This window comes from Dunckerocampus dactyliophorus, chromosome 10 (assembly GCF_027744805.1).
Source record: "Dunckerocampus dactyliophorus isolate RoL2022-P2 chromosome 10, RoL_Ddac_1.1, whole genome shotgun sequence".
Classification (NCBI taxonomy): Eukaryota; Metazoa; Chordata; class Actinopteri; order Syngnathiformes; family Syngnathidae; genus Dunckerocampus; species Dunckerocampus dactyliophorus.
The window spans coordinates 17,137,474-17,157,664 of record NC_072828.1 but is presented as its reverse complement, the minus strand read 5'-3'; the positions used below and the strand labels follow the sequence as shown (position 1 = coordinate 17,157,664).

The window sequence follows — 20,191 nt, the reverse complement described above, 5'->3', positions numbered from 1 at the left end:
ATGAAAACAAATTTATCGAGGCAGCAAATTATCGACTTTGTTTTTTTTAATCGTTAGATTAATCGATTATCGTGACAGGCCTACATATGCAAAAGAAAATATCTTGATAGATACCAATATCGCAATTCCGTTGTTACGCTACAGCTATGTCGCTGTACGTCTCAATACACTTGTCCTCATTGCAATTACTGATAGTGTTCCATTATGGCCTCACACTTGCAGAGTTAGTCGTTCAGACACTCACTGTACTGAAGTCTCTCTCATGAGATAGCCTGACATCGTCATTGTTTTGTTTTGTTTTTTCTGAAATGTTTGGTTTGATTTACAAACTGGATGAATTCTGAAACATTTGAACTTGAGGTTCCACTGTAATTTTCCCTCAACAAAAAATATGATGGCATGATTGTTAGCTAAATCAGTTAGTTAATAAGCATTTGGATAGAGAAAATGAGGCCACCAAGACACAAGTATGTATAAGAACAATAATGCCCAATGTCCAAAGTCCATTCACAGTAGGAAAACATTTATAGATGGATGGATTAACAATTAAAAATTATACGAGGAAACATTGCTATTAAAATTCTCTCAGCAGCTTTGATGGGTCAACACTTTGAGGAAAAGCTGACAAAACTGTAATTGGTCCTCATGATAATATACACTGTAAATGTACCTATATATAATCACCTCATAATATATACTCTAAATATTGTATATATAATCAAACTTAGATGAGATTAGGCTTATCCAGATCAGACAGATCCTGACAGAAACTTGAACTGTAAAATGATGCAAAAGCACATCCATGAGCGTGAAAAGACGACCGAGTCCCTGTTTGCAAATGGCAAACTATACAACGCAAACAGCGAGACAGAAATTTGCATAGGCAGACAATAAAACATAATGAAGCCGTACAGCTTAACAGGTTTTAGTCCAACAGTTTGATGGATAACACACATGCACATAAAGACGCATGTTTACACAAACACGTGCACAGTTTCCTACCCGGAGATGGAGGGTGTGACGCAGGATGGTTCCCTCTAAGGCATGGATCCACTTTTCTCGCTCGTCTGCATCTCTGGCTGAGGGCGCAAGCACACAGACACACCCAGTGAGCCATATTTCTTACATAGAAACATCAACAGATGTTAAACATAAAGATATGACAAGGTGATGATAATGAAAACATCTTGAAAACAAGGCTTTCTCTCTAAAAAGAGACTAGTCCTTAAAGTAAAAACATCTATTTACTTTAAAACAGAAAACTCCACCGCGAAAAAAAACATTAAGTTTCTAAATCATATTTTACTGGCTTGTATTTTAATGCTGCAGGCCTATGATGTCAATTTTCCGAAAGGGCCACGTGGGGTTGGTGTGTGAAGTAGAGCAGGACAAAGCTGCACCCTCAGTGCACAGACACACAACACCCTCATAAACACACTGCCTGTGACATTGAACACTGACCCAATACAAAACACGTGCCTCATACATGGAGGGCCAGCAGCATGTAGAGATACAATATTTTACAATATCGATCCATTTTCTCTACCGCTTCTCCTCATGAGTTGTGGGTGAGTTGGAGGCGATCCCAGCTGACTTACGGTGAGAAAGAGTGATTGGTATGAAAAAGGTTCAGTATTTTTTTTCACCCATTCCAGAAAGTGAAACGCATTCAGTTATGGTCAAAATAATTAGCACCCCTAAAATACAGCCCCATGTTTGCAATGTTAATAGCATTTTATATAGTAAACCATTCATTAATGATTTGGCCCAATTTTAGTACACTTTTAAATCTAAAATAAATTTTCCAAGACATCTTGAATAAAGATTTGTTGAAAAATGAATCTTATTTAAGAAGCAGGGTGAGTATCACCTGAGCACTTGATCGAAAGGGACTGGTCTAGAGTTGCTTCTAAATCTTAAGAAGTGACATCACGCTAAAAAGGAATCAGGACTTCAGATTGAAGATAGATTAGTTTATCTTAAAGGGGAAGGATATATTGCCATTTCTCAGCGTTTCACAGTCTGTAGAACAGCTGTGCGTGGCATCACAGCAAAGCACAAAAAAACCTTAATTTTCCAAACAATAAACCTGGTTGTGGCCAAAAAAGCAACATTTTCAGAACTTTGGAGATCAGAAAATAACTAGAGATGTGAACAAAAATCCCCACTTCTTAAAAAAAAAAAAAAAAAGTGATCAGGTCACTAAACTTATTGTATACACAATATATACATACAAATATATATATACATATATATACATATATATACATATACATATACATATATATACATATATATATATACATATACATATATATATATATATACATACATATATATATATATACATACATATATATATATATACATATACATATACACATATATATACATATATATATATATATATACATATACATATATATATATATACATATATATATACATATACATATATATATATACATATACACATATATATATATATATATACACATATACATATATATACACATATACATATACATATATATATACATATATATACATATATATATATATATATATACATACACACACACACACACACACACACACACACACACACATACATACATATATATATATATATATACACACACACATACTGTAGATCTTTGGGACTTGGTCATTTTAAAAGTAGCTCAAAATGTCCAAATTGGGCCCAATTAGCCATTTTCTTTCCCCAGTGTCATGTGACCCATTAGTGTTACAAGGTCTCAGGTGTGAATGGGGAGCAGGTGTGTTAAATTTGGTTTTATCACTCTCACACTCTCTCATACTGGTCACTGGAAGTTTAACATGGCACCTCATGGCAAAGAACTCTCTGAGGATCTGAAAAAAAAAGAATTGTTGCGCTACACGAAGATGGCTTAGGCTATAAGAAGATTGCCAACACTCTGAAACTGAGCAGCAGCACGGTGGCCAAGACCATACAGCGGTTTAACATCACAGGTTCCACTCAGAACAGGCCTCGCCATGGTCGACCAAAGAAGTTGAGTGCACGTGCCCAGCGTCATATCCAGAGGTTTTCTTTGGAAAATAGACGCCTGAGTGCTGCCAGCATTGCTGCAGAGGTTGAAGGGATGGGTGGTCAACCTGTCAGTGCTCAGACCATACGTCGCACTCTGCATCAAATTGGTCTGCATGGCTGTCATCCCAGAAAGAAGCCTCTTCTAAAGATGATGCATAAGAAAGCCCGCAAACAGTTTGCTGAAGATAAGCAGACTAAAGACATGGATTACTGGAACCATGTCCTGTGGTCTGATGAGACCAAGATAAACTTATTTGGTTCAGATGGTGTCAAGCGTGTGTGGCGGAAACCAGGTGAGGAGTACAAAGACGAGTGTGTTTTACCTACAGTCAAACATGGTGGTGGGAGTGTCATGGTCTGGGGCTGCATGAGTGCTGCCGGCACTGGGGAGCTACAGTTCATTGAGGTAACCATGAATGCCAACATGTACTGTGACATCCTGAAGCAGAGCATGATCCCCTCCCTTCGGAAACTGGGCCGCAGGGCAGTATTCCAACATGACAACGACCCCAAACACACCTCCAAGACAACCACTGCTTTGCTAAAGAAGTTAAGGGTGAATGTGATGGACTGGCCAAGCATGTCTCCGGACCTAAATCCTATTGAGCATCTGTGGGGCATCCTCAAACTGAAGGTGAAGGAGCACAAGGTCTCTAACATCCACCAGCTCCGTGATGTCGTCATGGAGGAGTGGAAGAGGATTCCAGTGGCAACCTGTGAAGCTCTGGTGAACTCCATGCCCAAGAGGGTTAAGGCAGTGCTGGAACATAATGGTGGCCACACAAAATATTGACACTTTTGGCCCAATTTGGACATTTTCACTTGGGGTGTATTCACTTTTGTTGCCTGCAGTTTAGACATTAAGGTCTGTGTATTGAGTTATTTTGAAGGGAACAGTAAATTTACACTGTTATACAAGCTGTACACTGACTACTTTACATTGTAGCAAAGTTTCATTTCTTCAGTGTTGTCCCATGAAAAGATATAATAAAATATTTGCAGAAATGTGAAGGGTGTACTCACTTTTGTGACATACTGTACCTACTACTATAAATATAGAAAGTATATACCTGTATATTTACTATATTTATTTTAAAAAAATATGAGTAGATATTTTGTATGTACGTTATGCATGAATATCAGGAGTGCAAGCACTTTCTCAGCATGCAAGTACAAGTCAAAATGATCACCTCTTTCAATAAAACATAACATGTACTGTACAAAATGTAACCAGTAAACTCTGTTGTAAGAGTTTGTATTGTAAATATTAATGATTAGTATTTCACATTCACATTTTCAAAGTTTACAGGTAATCAAAGTAGTTGCTATCATAATTCACTTCAATATGGAAATAAAGATAATTCCAAATAACTCCTAAATAGTTGTGTACATAACCTGAGTGCTGGTAATATGTCAGTCAAATCAGCTATGTAACGTTCATTAGGGCACACAGCTCATGTATTACATCCAGTTAGCATTTGCTATCAAACATTACCCATATACAAGAAATTAAAATGATTATGCAAAAGACAATGCAGCCGAAGTCAAGGCAACATATTGAAAAGGTTTCAGCAATGGGCGCATTTTTAATTTCATCATGAAATAATACGTAGTTTAAGAGGCGAACGTGTAGTAAACACTGATTTCTGTAGTAGAGTTCATGACGCCAAGCAAAGCCAGTAAACAATACACTTTTTTTCTACGTAACTAGCCGCTACAAGTGAACAGATAACTTTAGTTATAGATATAGACATCTTACCGCAGAGTTTGCTCATCCATAATCACAATAATAAAGATGAAAGTTGCATCTTCGTGTGTAGCTTGAAACGCTGCAGGGGAGCAAGCGCGAATCAGGAGGGGAGCTCAATGTCAGCTGACTGATGTCATATGACAACTACAAAGTGATGTTTACGCGATCGACCCAAACTACCTTGGCAATCTACCGGTAGCTCGCGATCGACGTAATGGCCGTCCCTGTTCTAGAGTGTGAAGGCAAACGGTATGGATGAGGAGTGAGAGAGGCCATTTATGTAAAAGGTGAGAAACCATCTCTGAACAGAGGGGGAGGAGGTCTACACCACATACAATGCTGTACTTTCATCCCTTCCTAAAAGATTCTATCATTTAGCCTCTAACAAAAACAAGGCACAGCCACCTGATTGCAGGCATGTCCATAATCATCTTTACATCTGAATGGAATGGAGGTGATTCCACCCAAATGACTGTCGTTGACTGGCACCACACAAGAGCAAAACCATTCTTGTCTGGCCATTCGAGGATAAATACTTCGGATCCTGCACCAACACCTCAGACTAGGGCTATCCTACCGAGTCAGACTAGTGTTTGACCCACCTACTCGTTGAGAATGAACTGATGAAGCCTGCTAGGATGGCCAACCTTTTTGCGATTTATTCAATGCCCTGAGAATACAATGAATACATTATTCTTGATGCCTCTGACTCCAGTCTCAGTCCACTCCTTGTGAAGCGCCTCAAAATTCTTGAAAGGACTTTGACAATCCTCTTAATGCTGTGGTTATTCCTGTTGCTGGTGGACCTTTTCCTTCCATACGGTTTCCTTCCACTCAAATGTGGAATATGCTTGGATACAGCACTATGTGAACAACCAGCTTCTTTTGCAATGACCTTTTGTTGCTTACCCTCCTTGTGCAGGGTGTCAATGACTGGCTTCTGACATCTGTCAAGCAGGCACTCTTCCCCATTATCGTGTAGCCTACTGACCCAGACTCAGAGACAACTTACAGACTCCGGAATACTTTGCAGGCAAGTTAATTATATGATTAGAGCGTGAGACCATACGTTTTTCACAATATTAAAATTTTCTGAGGTGCTGAATTTTGGGATTTCATTATCTGTAAGCCATAATCATCAAACCAGATGAAGGCTTGATGATAAATATTTCACTCTGTGTAATAAATATGAGTGACGAAAAATATTGCACTTAGTTATGATACTCAACAATAATAAACAATATGTTTATTATTAGTATTGTCATAGTTTGCAGTGTCATAGTTTGAAGGCAGTACAGAAGATGAATGGGTAAGCAGGTACACAAGCTGAGCAGTGCAGAGAAGCTTTTCAACACAGACAGACAGACCTGCCCCAGAATAATAGACTCTCCAGAGGAGGTGGATACCGAGGCTAATGTTATTTAGCTCCATTCCAGATGGAGGTAGCGCCGCAGCCTTGACGTACATTTTGTCGCAGCACAATATTGTCCCAAGCATTGGTTAACAAGTAAATGGATTTTATTGTCTCCTCAATGATGAGCAGATACAATACAGTAGGACTTTGCACAATGAAGGACTGCTACTGTAATCCGTCTGGCAAATATTCAACAACAGCAAGTTGTTCACCGTGTAAAACATATACAGTGGTGTGAAAAACAGTTTGATTTCTTGCATGATTGCCACACTTTAATGTTTCAGCCCATCAAACAAATTTAAATATTAGTCAATGACAACACAACGAAACACAAAATGCAAGCTTTTAAATGAAAGTTCTTATTATTAAAAGGGAGAGAAAAAATCTACATGGCCCTTGTGTGAAAAAGTGATTGCCCCCTAAACCTAATAACTGGTTGGGCCACCCTTAGCAGCAACAACTGCAATCAAGCGTTTGCAATAACTTGCAATGAGTCTCTTACAGCGCAGTGGAGGAATTTTGGCTCACTAATCTTTGCATAATTGTTGTAATTCAGCCACATTGGAGCCTCCACCTTGATGTGCTTGCCTCCAGTAAAACAAATCAATTGAGTTTTTCACGAGTTCTCTCTCAACCACACACATGCTTTCACTATCACGGACTGTTTGACTGTCGACATTATCAGCAGCCTTCTTCTCAAGCAATTCACAGACATGTCGGCAGGCACTACGAGCTAACAGAGCTGCCACTAACGTTTACTCCACTCTTACGTTATTCTGCTGCTCACTGTAATGTTAGCAGTAGTTGTCATATATAGAGCACTGGGATGTTTATTACAATTTCGAGACAGTTTTCTGCGTTTACCTTGACGTGTGTTTGCTCTCAGGATGTTCTCCACACGAGAAAACTTCCCTCTTAGCCGTGTGTGTGTGTGTGTGTGTGTGTGTGTGTGTGTGTGTGTGTGTGTGTGTGTGTGTGTGTGTGTGCATGTGTGTTTGAGGACAGCGTTCGCTTCAGATTGGCTCTGCCACTAACACCTGGTCTGGCTTGCTTCACCAATCAGATGGTGCCATGGGTGGAGCAATGCTGGAGACAGAAGACGTAGCCGGCAGGAGAAAGAGAGGCGCGTCTGAGGCGAAATAACCCAGTTTTAAATTGACTTCTTGATATCGGCCCATCAGATTTAAATAAAGGCTAAATGCCAATATGTGTCAAAATTCCAAATAACAGCCCGGCCGATAATTGGTCGACCACTACTAATAACAGACCATAGTCTATTACAAAACAGAAAAAAATGCAATATAGTGAGGGAGCGATAACTGAATTGTGATATTGCAACGGATTACTGTATATGTATTCAGTGGTGTCTTATATTTAGGTCACTAAGGTATGAAGGATATGAAAATTTGTGGCCTACCGATTACATTTTTCTGGCTGACCATCTATGTTTAAAAAGTCTTACCTGCCGATTTTGGCAGATACTGATAAGATTTTGTTTTTAAGTAACAAACAGCATACACGTTCAATGTTCCATGTTGCTGAACAATACCTGTGAAACAAAACAAAACTTGTTGAGACTGCACATGATGTAGTTCTCTCATAAATTAAAGCTTTATAAAATTGCTGTACAAACTACTCAATTGTATCAGTTCCTTTAGTCATTTATTTTTTACATTTCAAAAACAAACAAAACATGCACAACAGGTTGCAATGCACACCTGATTTTGAGGCTCTTCCAAAAAGTGAAGTGCGCAACAGTCATCTGCTTTTACAAATAAAAGAAATCAAAAGGTTTGAGGTAGTTAATAAAATAATCGAGAGGACAAACAAATGGCTGGTCATCTAACGCCATAACGCCATAATTTTCCTTGTCGTAACTTTGCTCTGTCACAATAGGATTGTAATGTAAATGTTTAGAGTTCCCACAAGTTGCAGGGGGGACATTTTGAGTGTGACACCATACCTGGCATCTGACACCTGACACCATAGAGCCGAGCTAGTTCTATATGTTCTGCAAAGTCCTGAGTAAAGTTCAAGTGAGCATGCATACAGCTCTAACCGTTCACTCTTTATGGTGAAGTAAATAACGGACAAGGGAGAAACAGCCTCTGACTGGCTCTATGGTTCTGCTTGATTTAGCTTTACATGGCCGTGCGCAAAGTGTTTGTTGTTTACTTGTGCAATACACGCAACTTTGCAGACTTGCGATTGGTTTCATATGTAAGGATCGGCCGATGCCCCAAAATAATGGAAATCGGCGCCAATCAATCGTTTACAGAAAATATGGACAATTCAGGGGTCCCCCAGCGTCCCAGTATGGATTACGTTTGACCTTTGATGTTGCACTGTATTCTTCCACCTCCAAGGTCAGGGTATTGAGCATTGAGCATTTCACTTTAAAATGCTTAGCCTCTGCTGTCCCTCCTTTGTCCAAAATACATCTGAATTATTCATGCCGCCCTTTTCTTTCCTCTGTCTGCCATCTTTCGACAAGCTGATGAGAGGTTTGTGTGTGTGCGCTCCAGTGTGATGGAGCAGGGTCAGTCACTCTGGACTACAATCTATTAATACTGTATTGGTGAGACCCGAGTGTTGTGCAATGACTATGCAACATTTTAGAGTGAATATAATTGCAGGTCAGTTGTATTATATGTCGATTAGGGCTCACTGGATTGGCTCATGGGTAATTCACTCACCACAAGTCAAAATACAGACAAAACAGCAATGGTAAAATTGGGTGAGGAAGTGGGAATAGGAGTAAGAGCGCAAGAAAAACAAACTCAAGAAGGGTTTGGTTCTCTTGTTGTTGACAGAGTGGACAGAAAAGGAAGGATGGTGACTGTCGATAAGAGGAGGTGAATGAGGGCCGAGGAAAAGGGGATAGTAAAAGGCTCTCAGGTAACTGATGCAGTGGAGAGGGTCTGATTAATAATGGATGCTCCTCTAAATAAAAAACACAGAGGAAACAGAAACGCAATCTAAGCTGGCATAGCAGCTGAATAATAACTGCACTTCCTAATTCCGTATGAGATATATCAGTGTAACACAACACTCAGAGACCTGTGTATCATCATGTGTGGGTCATCTAAAATCTGAGCAAAAGCTATACTATATTCATAGTACTGTGCATCCTTAGTCCAGGATCACTTTACATTACAGTAACAGGGGAATCTCCTCGGCACAACATCCTGAGTCTTATTTCCAAACTAAAAGCCTGTCTCATGCACATATTAAGAGCAAATTTTCCACTTATTCCTCCAGCAGGACAAAGAATGGATCATCACCAGTCTGGGCATATGAGAAAATCTCCATATTTAATTGCACTAGGGATGTGCAATGTGGCCTAAAATCCAAATCCAAATATAAATATAAATCTATATCTATATCTATATCTATATCTATATCTATATCTATATATATATATATATATATAGATATATGGCAGCCTCTTGAAATAGCGATACTGTATAGGCATATCACAATTAGGGGTGTAACAATTCATTCACAACATAGATGCGATATAGATGCATCGATTTATATTCCTACGATTAAACTACATTGTTCTGGGTTCTCAAGTTTCCATTCAGGACGACATATATCGATCTAACATCATTTAAAAGGTAGTCAATTGAATCGATACTAGGAAATTAAGCATTGGATTTGAGCACGGCAGGCATTACATGTATGTGCTTTTTTAAAGCACTTTATTGATAAAAAGACGTTAAATGTTACAGTCTGCCAGTTGGTGACGTCATTGTCTTCCAGGAATGTGGTGGTCATTGGGGTTGTAGTTGACCTGTGAAATACAGTTGATTCGCTGCTTCTTCTTTTGGTCAGTGCATTCACTTCATACAGTATTCATATTTAACTCATCTGGCCTTATTTGAAACTGCTTTTAGTGACATTTATGAGGACAATATGCAAAGTAAGGACGTTTTGTACGCCTCTGATGCTTCGTGACATCATCATCCAGTACTGTGTGTCCACGTCAAAACACATATGTAAGAATGTTACAAATACAACCCCTGTATTTTAGCGATGCAAAAAATCTAACACTGTGTGAGCGCGCTCGATTAGGAAAGGCCGTGGGGACGTCCGTAAAAATGCACCGTTTTCATATATCGGATATATTTTCATTCATATACAGAAAAGTTAAGTCCAACTTCAAGCCTCAGCTTCAGGACATGATAAGAGATAGGTAGGACATAAATTCACTTTTTACCAGACAGAATTAATCAGAGACCTGATTCTAAATATTTCAAAATTTTGTAACATATGTGCGCTGCAAAACGTCTGTCAGTGTATTCTTGCTAGTTGCTGCACTGTTCTTTCAAAAGGCTGCTCTGAACAGGAGGATTAATAGCCCCAAAATAAGCCCCTGCTTCCATCGGCCCGGACAGGTGAGAAAGTTTTGACACCTAATTGAAGATACCATACCACATTCACTTACTGAGGAATTCGCATAATGTCCCTCATTGGGTGCAGAGTGCAGGTTTGGGTTGCACGATTTAAAGTAAATAATTAATTAGGACAAGCTATACCACCCTCTGTTCATCCTGATTTTGTATTGCATTTTTAACTCTTTTTTTTTTTTTTTTTTTTTTTTTACTCACTGATAATTTAATCTTAAGTAAGTCAGCATTATTAATAATTTAACAAAAAAACGATGGGAATCTAGGACACTACAGTACTGCACTGTCCAGTATCCAGGTATTTATTTCACAGTCACACTGGTTGAATTTTTGGCTAAAAAGTCACTGAATCGTATCGTTCTAATGAACCAATATCGCCCTTGAATCGTATCGGCAACCACGAATAGTGATACGAATCGAATTGTTATTATAAATAAATCGTTACACCCTGATCACAATATATTCTTTGGTATATAACTTAGAATGGACCATTTCAAAATAGGTTACTGGCTCCTCCTTTGGTTGTTGAAGTATGTAGTAACATATTGTATCAGTTCCTGTTTTTCCCTGGACTCTTACTCAAGAGGCTGTATGTAACTCACTCCAAATTGTATTTTTTGAAACAAAAAAAATATAACGCACGCCACTGCCGGCTAGCATATGTTACCATTAGTAGTAAAAGAACATGTTGTCCAAAAAATGTCTCTAGTTTTCTTTACAAATTAAACGGCACAAAAATTGTCAGAAATTTTTGTTTGGCGTCCGTGGCTATCACACACGGCTGTTGGTATTTAAGTATATATCCGTGGCGCATATACAAACACGTCAGCCGACGAAAAACGACTGGCTCGAAAAATGCATTGGAAAAGACACCAAAACCAAGCACCTACATCTGCAACCGTGACTGTCACTCGCATATCGGGCTATACAGCCACAAACAAAGTTGTCATAATCCCGCTATCCCAGCTCAAGGCGCAGACCCATAGTCTTCCGAGAGTGACAGATGCCGAGAGGCTGTTGATACAATAGGGTATACATTCAATGATGGCTAACCTTAGTAGCTAAACTTGTCAAATTGCTACCTTTAGCCGACAACAAACATAACTAGTGCACATGCCACGTCGGCGTATTCAAAGCAGGAAGAGATGGGATATAATACTAGCAGTTAGAGGTGTCACAAGATTTTGTGTGATGAGCTCTCGAGGTTAAACCGTGACAATATTTCTCATTTAGAGAAAATCTGTCTCACGGGAAGAGAGCAGTCAGAAGTCTATCACACTGAACTATGGCATCGCAACTGTGAATGATAATAAACGTAATACGGAAGCGGCAGTGTGAAAGACAGGATTGGAACTGCAAATTAAGTGCCTTATGTAAACCTTGCAATCCTACTTGCACTCTGCGTTCCCAGCGCCACTTGCTCACGATATGTAACTTTTTTCTTCTGAGTTCAACAGCTGCTGTTAACATCCAAGCAGAAGCTGAAGTAATTCTACATTTGAATAAAAGTTACTTAAAGGGATAGTTCAGATTTTTAAAAATGAAGTTGTATGACATCCCCATCAGCAGTGTCGCAAGTACATCACCAGTTACTATTCACCGTGGATGGACATATTTTAGTCACGCTAGCTAGCCAGGACGCTACATAACATTGACAATGTATTTGTCGACCTTGTTGACCTTGTCGCTTTCAATTTTGCGGGGCACGGCTAGGTTGCGTAATCAACACGTATAATCACGATACAGATTTGAATTCTATTGCCCTATCATACACCAAATTTACAGTCACTGGCATGCCAAAGATGCCAATGTTTTGGCCATGGCTGTATAAACCAGGCTGATTTGGTTGTATTCCATACAGGCATGGCCAAAAACATTGGTATCTTTGGACAAAAAAAACATGCCAATATTTTTGGTCATGACTGTATTTCATTTGTATTGTATATTGTTTATATCGTGCAACCCCGGTTTCCAAAATAAACACTTACTTGTTTATTCTTTTTAAAACGTCTTCTCTCTCAGACGTCGCAAAATAGTTGAGACTAAATCAACAGCACCTTTGCTGGTTACTGCCAAGCAATGCAGCCCATTTTGGCAACTTCTCTCAAGGAAGCGATTAATCCGCGCAATTAAGAAAAAACTTGAGGATCAATTTATTTATGGCTGTGATGACCCAAATATACAATAGCTCTTCAAAAAAGCCTGAAAAAGTCATCTTATATTCTGTGTTGAGAAACTTATACCTGCAGTCCTACAAATCACATAGATACAAAAAAAAAACAAGTACAGTATTGCTTGCCACAGACTTCCAAAATGTCAGTTATTTTAACTGAATGACACCCAAAACACTATGCTGCACCTTGATAATGCACAAACTTTGCCTATGAGAATTCCAGACTATGATAAGAACCTGATGTCATTCCCAATTTTACACATTGCTGTTCACACATAACCCGGAAAATGTCTAAACAGGGGAGGGCATGCTATGTTAGCATAGTCATACTTTCACACTGTGCCAACAATGGGCTGATATGAGAGATTGCAGACACCTGTCCATCACACCTGACTCAACAATCTACCTTCCACAGCGTCCTTGAGCCGCAATAACAAAACCAACACGCCCAAGCAAACAGAATACAATGCTCCGCCTAAACCGTAAATCTCAGACGACAAGTAATCAATGCCACCTCCGCTTCTCTCTGAACTTGACATGCATGTCAGCCAAGGGGCGTTTTTCTCCTTACCCTTCCGTTTGTAGAACCACAGCATACAGCTTCGGAACACAGACATGGGAGAGGGCATGGAGGTGGTGAGAGGGGCGGGACGCTCATGGAGTGTGGCAGATGACCCTTGAGGATGAGCTGAGGGCGGGTGGATGCTGGTGATGATATGTTTGGCAGTGAGGAGGGAAAAATTTATACCGATGGGGGAGATGGAAGAACAGAGATGAAGGATTGAGGCTAGGTCAAAACCTGGCGGGATGATGTAAAAGACAAAAAACAAACTAACAAAGAGGGACAGGTTGGCACGGCTAAGAGGTGTGGGGGGGAGAGAGACAATCTTGTCCCAATGGATGGACTGACTGGTTGTTACAATGCAAGCAGAAACAGGGTTGTAGTGAAGGACGAGGACAGGCAGCGGCCGACAGAGACCTGAGCTCAGCTTCCAGCTCAGCAGTATTCCATTATTATTCCCAGAGGCGCAGCTGCAGAAACACACAAGCGGCAATCTTCGTGCTATCCGCAGTCAGGAGTGCTGAGAAAAACAGATTCCTTCCTTGTTTGCTGTTCTGGGAATCTATTTAGCGGGCTGCAGCACGCATTTCTTTGTGTCACTCAAACTTCGTGAAGCTAGGTAACATTCCATTAGACAGAAGAAAAAGTTACATTTGCGCACAGCACACTTTGACTCATGTGCATGTTTCCTGGCATGGACGAGGCTGATCCAAGTCTTTGAAAAGGTGGGGAGGATAAGAGCAGGGAGAGAGAGACAACGAGAGAGGGAGAACGAGAGAGGAGAGAGAGAGAGAGAGAGAGAGAGAAAATGACCAGCAGTGATGGTGGGAAGAGAGACCACAGAGAGCTGGCTAAATTAAAAAGGAGGGTCAGCTCACCTTGGAAATGGAAAGTCTTCTGGTCCACAGTGATGGTGAATGTACTGTCGTCCTCGTCATCGATGCCGATTACAGCGCCCTGGGCAAGAGGAAGAGCGACAGAGAGAGTGAGGAGAAAGAGAGAGAGGGTGGAAATCAGGCAGTCAGAGGGACACGTCATACTCCACTTTGTTACTTTCCTCTTCCTTCTTTTGCCTGTGTAAAATTACCTTGGCTCCAACCTCAGAACCTTCAAAAAGAACTCATCTCTTCCTGACATATATGTCTCTCACGCACGCACACAAAACCCCTGTTCGAGTCACATACACAAGCACAGCCTTTTGGAGCAAATGTGGGAGAGTGAAGAGGAGGTGGGATTTGGGAAGGCAAAAGGAGGAGAAAAGCAGGGAGGGAAGGAGAGCAACAGACACACAAGGGACAAGCAGCAAACAGATTAAAAAGGACTGCAGAGAAACAAGACTGCTGCTGGCGAGCTGTCCGAAGCAAACCTTACTGGGCACGTGACACACAGCCTTTTAATAGGAATGTCCTGATCCACATTTTTTGGCTTCCGATCCCTTTTTTTTTTTTTTTTTTTTTAATTTAAATTTAATTTTTTTTAAATAGTATTCTTATGATACAAACATGGATTTGTGGAATTGGAAATGATTATGAAAATAGCTCTTCAAAGCATTAAAAACAATGCAACCAAAGTATTGCTGAATGTACCTTATTACACAGCATGACCAACAACATTGTTTGGCTTTTGTAACAAACGTCAGGCCTGAGTCAGGCCCCTAATCCAAAGATAAAATTGGACATATTGGGCGTGCAAAATACTTTTAGGGTAGGACTAATCATTTGACATGGTTATAGATCAATTTGTGGTGTGATTTAGAATATATGACATTTTTGTAACAAAGTCTCTTCACAAAATAGTAATTTATTGACAGTGCCGAGTACAACCCCCCCTCCAAAAAAAAAAAAAACAGTGGTTAGAGCGGCACTTCCCGTGCAAGCTCCCCGTACCATGACACAGCCGTTCTGGCACAGTGAGAGGGAACTACTGCTGTAGCTACGGAGCTAAATATCTTCAACACGGTACACCGCGGACACGTCTGCATGGTGGTGTTGCGTTTTCTTCTTGCGGGTAGCGGGAGTCAAGTAGCAACCAGCTTTGAGGCGCATTGGAGAGTGGCCCAGAGTTGCAAACGTTATACAGCAACTGGAACGGCCCGATCTTGTGGCAGAAGCCGATTTTATCCAAACTTCAAAATACAGCAGATCGGCAGCTGATACTGATTCTGAAGATAGGATCGGGACATTCCTACTTTTTAATACAAAAAAAACAAAACAACAACAACAAAGTGATCATAAATTGATGACTTCCACCAGACTGGTCAAGTATCCCACGAAAGTGAAGACATCCCTCACGTTTCAGCAACACTTCATATTACAGTACAGCGGACTCTTGGTTTGCCAAAGAAATTTTCCTCATAAGAAATAATGCAAGGCCATGTAAGTCAATCTCTTCCAGAAAGCCAAAAATATGAACACGAAACATTTAAACACTTTTACGGTTTTGCAAGCATAATTTTACATACATAAAACAATTTGAAATATTTTCTGCTGAAGACAATGATGACAACTGCTGATGACATCATAAACAGGCGATGTCGCTTCCTGTTTCCATGTGGTGGCAAGCTAATAGGATGTTAAAGATGTTTTGTCATTAAAAATACATTAAGAACACTGTGTGACTCTCACAGTGTAGTACGCTAATCGGAAAATGTGCGCAAATTGAGGCAAAATTATGTACATTTTCAAAAAAACAAAAACAAAAACAAAAAACAAACAAGCTATCTTGTATGTCAAATCAAGTCAATGTCAATTTTATTTCCGTAGTGCCCATTTGAGGTTGTCTTAAGACCAGTTACACATGCAGCAGGTCTACAACCACGCATCTCATACATTATAGAGAACCATGTTACGTGAAAATGAATATGTTAAGCCCGGGTCTCAAATAATACTGCTCATGTCAGGTGTTCTATGACAGTTGATCCTCTGTTTAATGTTTGTAGTACTATTATGGTTTTAGACATGTTTGATATACAGCGCCCTCCATAATTGGCACCCCTCATTAAGATTTGTTCTTTAGCTTCTAATAATTGTATTTTTTTTCCTAAAAAATATAGGACCATACTGAAAATTGGAGAAAAATATAACCATCTCAAGTTAATTTTAATAAAATATTTTTAAAAATCCCAGACCAAGAAATAATTATTTCTATAAAATGACCTATCCCACAATTATCGGCACCCTTAACAATTCCTATGAAATAAATGGAATTGAAGTATTTCTGTCACTTCAGTAGTTTACAAAGTTGATCAGAGTTTCGAGGAACATTTAATCAGCAATTCATTACTTCATGTTTCTTTGGGGTATAAGTATGACGTGACACAGAAGCCATTTCTCTTATCCACTCTTCAACATGGGAAAGAAAAAGCAACACACCATTCAAGTAAGGCAGATATGCGTCGACCTTCACAAGTCAGGCAATGGCTACAAGAAAATAGCCATTCACCTACACCTGCCCATACCTACTGTCAGAGGTATCACAAGTTTAAAACCACTGGAACAGTGGTAAACAAGCCTGGACGAGGACGCAAGTTTATTTTGCCACCATGCTCAGTGAGGAGGATGGTGAGAGAACAAAAAAATGCTCAAAGCCCACTGTTGCAACAAATGGTAGCATTTTGGGGTCACAAAATCCACCATATTTTACTCTTGGTATGATGTTTTCTGAAATGCGTCGTTACTAAATGCAATGGGACACAAACTTTCCAAAAAGTTCAACAACTAGTATTTTAGCAACGGTCTTGAGGATCATCAAGATGTTTTCTGTCAAAATTGAGAAGAGCCTTAATATTTTTGGCTCAGCAGTGGTCTTCGTCTTGGAACTCTGCCATGCAGGCCGTTTTTGCCCAGCGTCTTCCTTATAGTGGAGTCATGAACAACTGAGGCAAGTGAGGCCGGCAGTTCTTTGGATGTTGTTGTGGGGTCTTTTGTGACCTCTTGAGTGAGTCGTCGCTGCGCTCTTGGGGTAATTTTGGTTGGCGGGTCACTCCTGGGAAGGTTCACCACTGTTTGATGTTTTCGCCATTTGTGGATAATGGCTCTCACTGTGGTTCGCTGGAGTACCAAAGCTTTGACACATGGCTTTATAAACAGGGTTTCCGCATGTAATTGATCATGGCACACCACCATTACCAAATAAAAGCCACCACACCTTAAAAATTATTATTTTTTTTAAAACTTGGAGACAATGTTAAGCAATTTAGTGTATAAATGGATGTATATGCTATATAGATACATATGTAGATTATTATTTACGCACACATTGACCACAATGAGTTTGAAAACAATTTAAAATATATAAAAAAAGTTTCACTGCTCTTTATTTTGGTAAACGCATGCTTGTGTATGTGCGATCAGATAAAAGTACCTTATGATGATGTTCATTTTTGTTTCCGATTATCGAGAGAATGAAAAATAGCCCGTAAAAAGTGTTGTCAATTGATGACAGCTTCTCACAGACTTAATTTTATCTATGCCAGCGCGTGTTATCGCTCACGTTTCAATCTCATTCCACATTTTGCCTGGGTGGCAGTTAGCTAGCTCGTTTTTGTCCCATGGGTGAGCTACAGCACAAGTGGCTATCACGTTCGTGCGAAGTTAGTCTTTTAAAGTGTCACTTAAAAATCTTGCTCTCTTGTCATAATACTTATGGCTTGTCTTCAAAACACTAGTTGTGTGTCTAAGTTGTTCAACAGAAACACAGTGCAGTGTGTCCAGCTTCAAGACAATGATGCTATCACAGGGGTCTTCAACAGGTAATTCGTATGCTAGCAGTAGCCCACCAGCTGATGTTGAGTGAATATTTGCTTCACCTCTTACTGTTTTTGTAAGTGTTCTATTCAAACATGACACCGGCATTTAATGACAAATGAGCACCGTGAGTAGAGATGTGCTTTGTGAATACTGTAAAGTGCAATTTAAATGTTAAATGCATAAAACACAAAGAAATCACCTCTCCTTTCTTTTTGTCAAAAGTAGCTTTAATAGTGCTGCAAGTTGGATACGCCTGTGCAATTATAAACCTGGACACTGAATTTATACTGTTTGTACAGGACAGATTTCTAACACAAAAATATTAAATTGTTATTTTGTTAATTGTGTTATTTTTAACTGCAAATATATTATTGAAAATGTATTTCCCATGTATTCGTATTTCCCTAAAACAGACACCAAATAAAATGTAGTTTTGTGTCAACTCGTACAAAATGTTGTACTTTTGAACTCGTAGTCACATAAGTACAATTCCACTAAATAGGTCAGGTCACAAAAGGAAGCTCGACATTCTAGACTCAATTTAAGTGCTCTCAGCAACTTTGCCATTAAATTAACAGTTTTGCAATGTTCTCCGTTCATGTTCTGGTGGTTGTTGAAAAACGTTAAATAAGTTAAATACTGTAAGTCATTAAAATTGTTGTCATAATAATTGAAAAAAAATAGCATGCGTAGCAGCGGCGGTCCAATGCAGCCCACCACCACAGCTTCAGGGGGAAATATCCGAGGCGAACCCCTGATTTCCAGAGATCTCACTTAATCGCAGTTCAATTATGTTTTAACGGGCGATGTAGGTTTGTTTTTATTTTCTCCCTTAATAAAAACTTTCATTTAAAAATGTTGGTTTCAGTTGTGTTGTCATTGACTAATATATACATTTGTTTGATAATCTGAAATATTTAAGTGTGACCAACATGCAAAAAAAATAAAATAAAAAATAAATCAGGAAGGGTGCAAGCACTTTCACACCACTGTGTCTGCTAAATAGGCACGTTCCACATTTGTTAAAAATGTATGCAGGTCCACCACAAAGCAGACATAACTCTGGACAGAATGATCATTTTTCTTTTAATGTCAAGAAATGATGAAGTGCAAGAAACGGCTGCCATCTAGTGGCTATAACAACGTATTGAAAACATGGGTGAGTTTACTCAATGAAAAGGTACCATGAAAAAGGTACCATGAGCTGCACAAACTATAGCTCTCACACTGCATAAGCTTGTTAAATGTCTAATATTTGCAATGAAATACTAAACAGGGCAAAACATTTGCCATACACTCCCGTCCAGCCCCAAACTTTTGGATGAGTGTAAATAAGAAGAAATACCTCCAGTCTGTGATGTCTTAAGGCACATTTAACAGGAAACAATGTAGTAAATACAGGAGCTTTTGTTTGTGTGTTTTTGAAAAGTTCACTGTCAGGACGATACTCTCATAACGAAGAAACTGTAATTTGCTTAACGGCTGTATCACGTGCACAGAATACTGGCTTTAGCCGAAGGTGTATTTTTAGTATTCAAATGAGGGTATATTTGGTTGGAAAGTTTGAGTTGTAAAGAGTAATCCGTCTCTGCTGATCACAGTGAAAGCACACGTCACTGGAAAAGTGTATCAAGATCAGTGTCTGGAGTGCCAGACAGTCCTTATGCCTTGATTCTCATTTTATAATTATTATTTGTATCACATTACAACTTGTGGTCTTTTTTTTCTTTTTAAAATCAGGTGTCACCACAGGTAAGCTTGCATGATTTGTCTGGCACAATTTTTACACTGGAAGACCCCAATGAAGCATCCATCCATTCATGTATTTTCGATACCACTTGTCCTCATTAGGGTCACGGGTGAGCTGCAGCCTATCCCAGCCCCCAATTAACCTTAGAGAGTGTTTTCTCGCTTTCCTTTTTTCAATCCCAGACATTATTTTAGTAGGCACTGGCAGAAGAAGAAGGTGGGCCGATGTGTGGGAAAAGAGGGGGTTATTGGAGCTAACAGTATTTTTCAGTAATGCAGTGAAAATAAGAGGAAGTCGATTTCGGTGTGC

At 39.5% G+C, this 20,191-nt stretch overlaps 1 protein-coding gene across 2 annotated transcripts in view; it reads right to left on the bottom strand.

Moving 5' to 3' along the window:
- osbpl9 (oxysterol binding protein-like 9) overlaps nt 1–20,191 on the bottom strand; it is a 51,695-nt gene that overhangs the window by 27,719 nt on the left and 3,785 nt on the right. For both annotated transcript variants that reach the window (XM_054788974.1, XM_054788975.1), the window contains exons 3-4: nt 14,263–14,341; nt 1,003–1,079 (exon numbers count right to left, since the gene is read on the bottom strand). In XM_054788974.1, coding sequence (XP_054644949.1) covers nt 1,003–1,079; nt 14,263–14,341 — 156 coding nt within the window. The remainder of the gene's footprint in view (nt 1–1,002; nt 1,080–14,262; nt 14,342–20,191) is intronic.